We start from the raw sequence: 1,622 nt of genomic DNA on the forward strand, positions 1-1,622 counted from the left end.
ACTGTCTCAGCCTCCCGAGTAGCTGGGACCACAGGCACGCGCCACCATGCCCGGCTAATTTTTTCTACCTATATTTTTAGCTGTCCAATTAATTTCTTTCCATTTTTTGGTAGAGACGGGGTCTCGCTCTTGCTCAGGCTAGTCTCGAACTCCTGAGCTCAGAACAATCCGCCCGCCTCGGCCTCCTAGAGTGCTAGGATTACAGGCGTGAGCCACCGCGCCCGGCCCACCTCATAGGGTTTTTATATTTGTGACCTTAAGCACAAACAACATTGCATACTGCATAAGGCATATGCATTACATGCTGATTGTAATGGTAGGTAGATACTGTGTTTAATAAATGTTAATTATTATTATTGAAATTATGACAAAACAACTGTTAACAAATGTAGAAATGACACAAGAAAAAAACACAGTACTAGATAATCTCTACAGTTTCCCCAAATTCCATAAATGTTCTTTTAAAAATCTGTTGTAACTAATTCAACAGAATTCAAACCAAGATTGGTAGGATGGCCATCCATACCCCAACTGTAGAAATAAATGGCTTTGTGATAGATTTTTTTTAATGGTGCTAATTCTAATGGGATTTTACCTATAAATTAATCCAAAAAGTAGACCATGCTACAAAAGTAGACCATGCTACAATCTTACCTCTGTGAACTTGTTGAGAGTAGCATTGGTAGGGTTGTGAGTTATCAGAAAACGCATGTTTTCATAGGAGATCTCCACAGGGGCTGGACGGTTCATTATGACAAATAAAAAGTGTGAGCGTGCGTGTGTGAGTGTGATGGGGAAAATGAAAAAAAAAAAATCAATAAATTTTGAAATGTTTCACAGCAGAAAACATTAAAAAGACCACTAAAATGCCTATTATTGATCAGTGTTTTCTCTATTCAACTTGTTTATTCCTTACGAAGCTTCTCTCTTCAAGACAAGCAAAGTATTCAGAATCCACTTGAATCCAAACTCAACTCGGGCCTCAATGTCTGCAGATGGATACCTTCGGACTCCAAAAAATCCAACTACATACAAAACTTAAGCAGCCTTTACTACATTTAGGCACTAGTGAGACAAGTTAAAAGTGTAGGTCGCTTTCCACTTTTGTTTACTTGATGCTTAATTTTACTGGAGTCATTAAAAGAAATATGCTTGCAATTAAAAAAAAAAAAAAGCCAACTATTTCTGAGGCCAGTCTCGGTGTCCAGAGTCTTCAAGGCAATGTTAATTATGGCACATAGAACCTCCAAGCTCACTTGTCAGCGAAAACGCTGTGCTGAGCCTGGCAGAAGTCTGCCCTCACGCTCAGAATCGCCATAAATGTGCAACGTATCTTCCAACGAAAAACCTGAGGGAGAAAAGCATAAGTAAAATGAACTGGAGGTTGACAGCATAGTTACTACAATGCCTGAAGTCAAAAACACATTCTTTATATGCCCAAAGCCATGTGAAATGTTACCAATTCTAAATTATTGCCATCTATGAAGAATAGGATAAAGGGGTACCCATATATCGAGAGTTTTTAAAAAATCAGAGATGCAAAAGTATCTCTTTCATTTTTTTTTTCAAAACTGGAATCAATGAAGTTTCTGTGCTAATAAGATTACTTTTAACTCAAATAT

General features: G+C 37.9%; 1 protein-coding gene across 1 annotated transcript in view; it reads right to left on the reverse strand.

The window, feature by feature from the left end:
* Nucleotides 1–1,622, reverse strand: part of PTP4A2 (protein tyrosine phosphatase type IVA, member 2) — a 31,038-nt gene that overhangs the window by 15,657 nt on the left and 13,759 nt on the right. The window contains exon 2 of the mRNA XM_012642331.1: nucleotides 655–1,348. Coding sequence (XP_012497785.1) covers nucleotides 655–750 — 96 coding nt within the window. The 5' untranslated portion in view covers nucleotides 751–1,348. The remainder of the gene's footprint in view (nucleotides 1–654; nucleotides 1,349–1,622) is intronic.

Source organism: Propithecus coquereli, unplaced genomic scaffold (assembly GCF_000956105.1).
Source record: "Propithecus coquereli isolate 6110/MARCELLA unplaced genomic scaffold, Pcoq_1.0 Scaffold178, whole genome shotgun sequence".
NCBI lineage: Eukaryota > Metazoa > Chordata > Mammalia > Primates > Indriidae > Propithecus > Propithecus coquereli.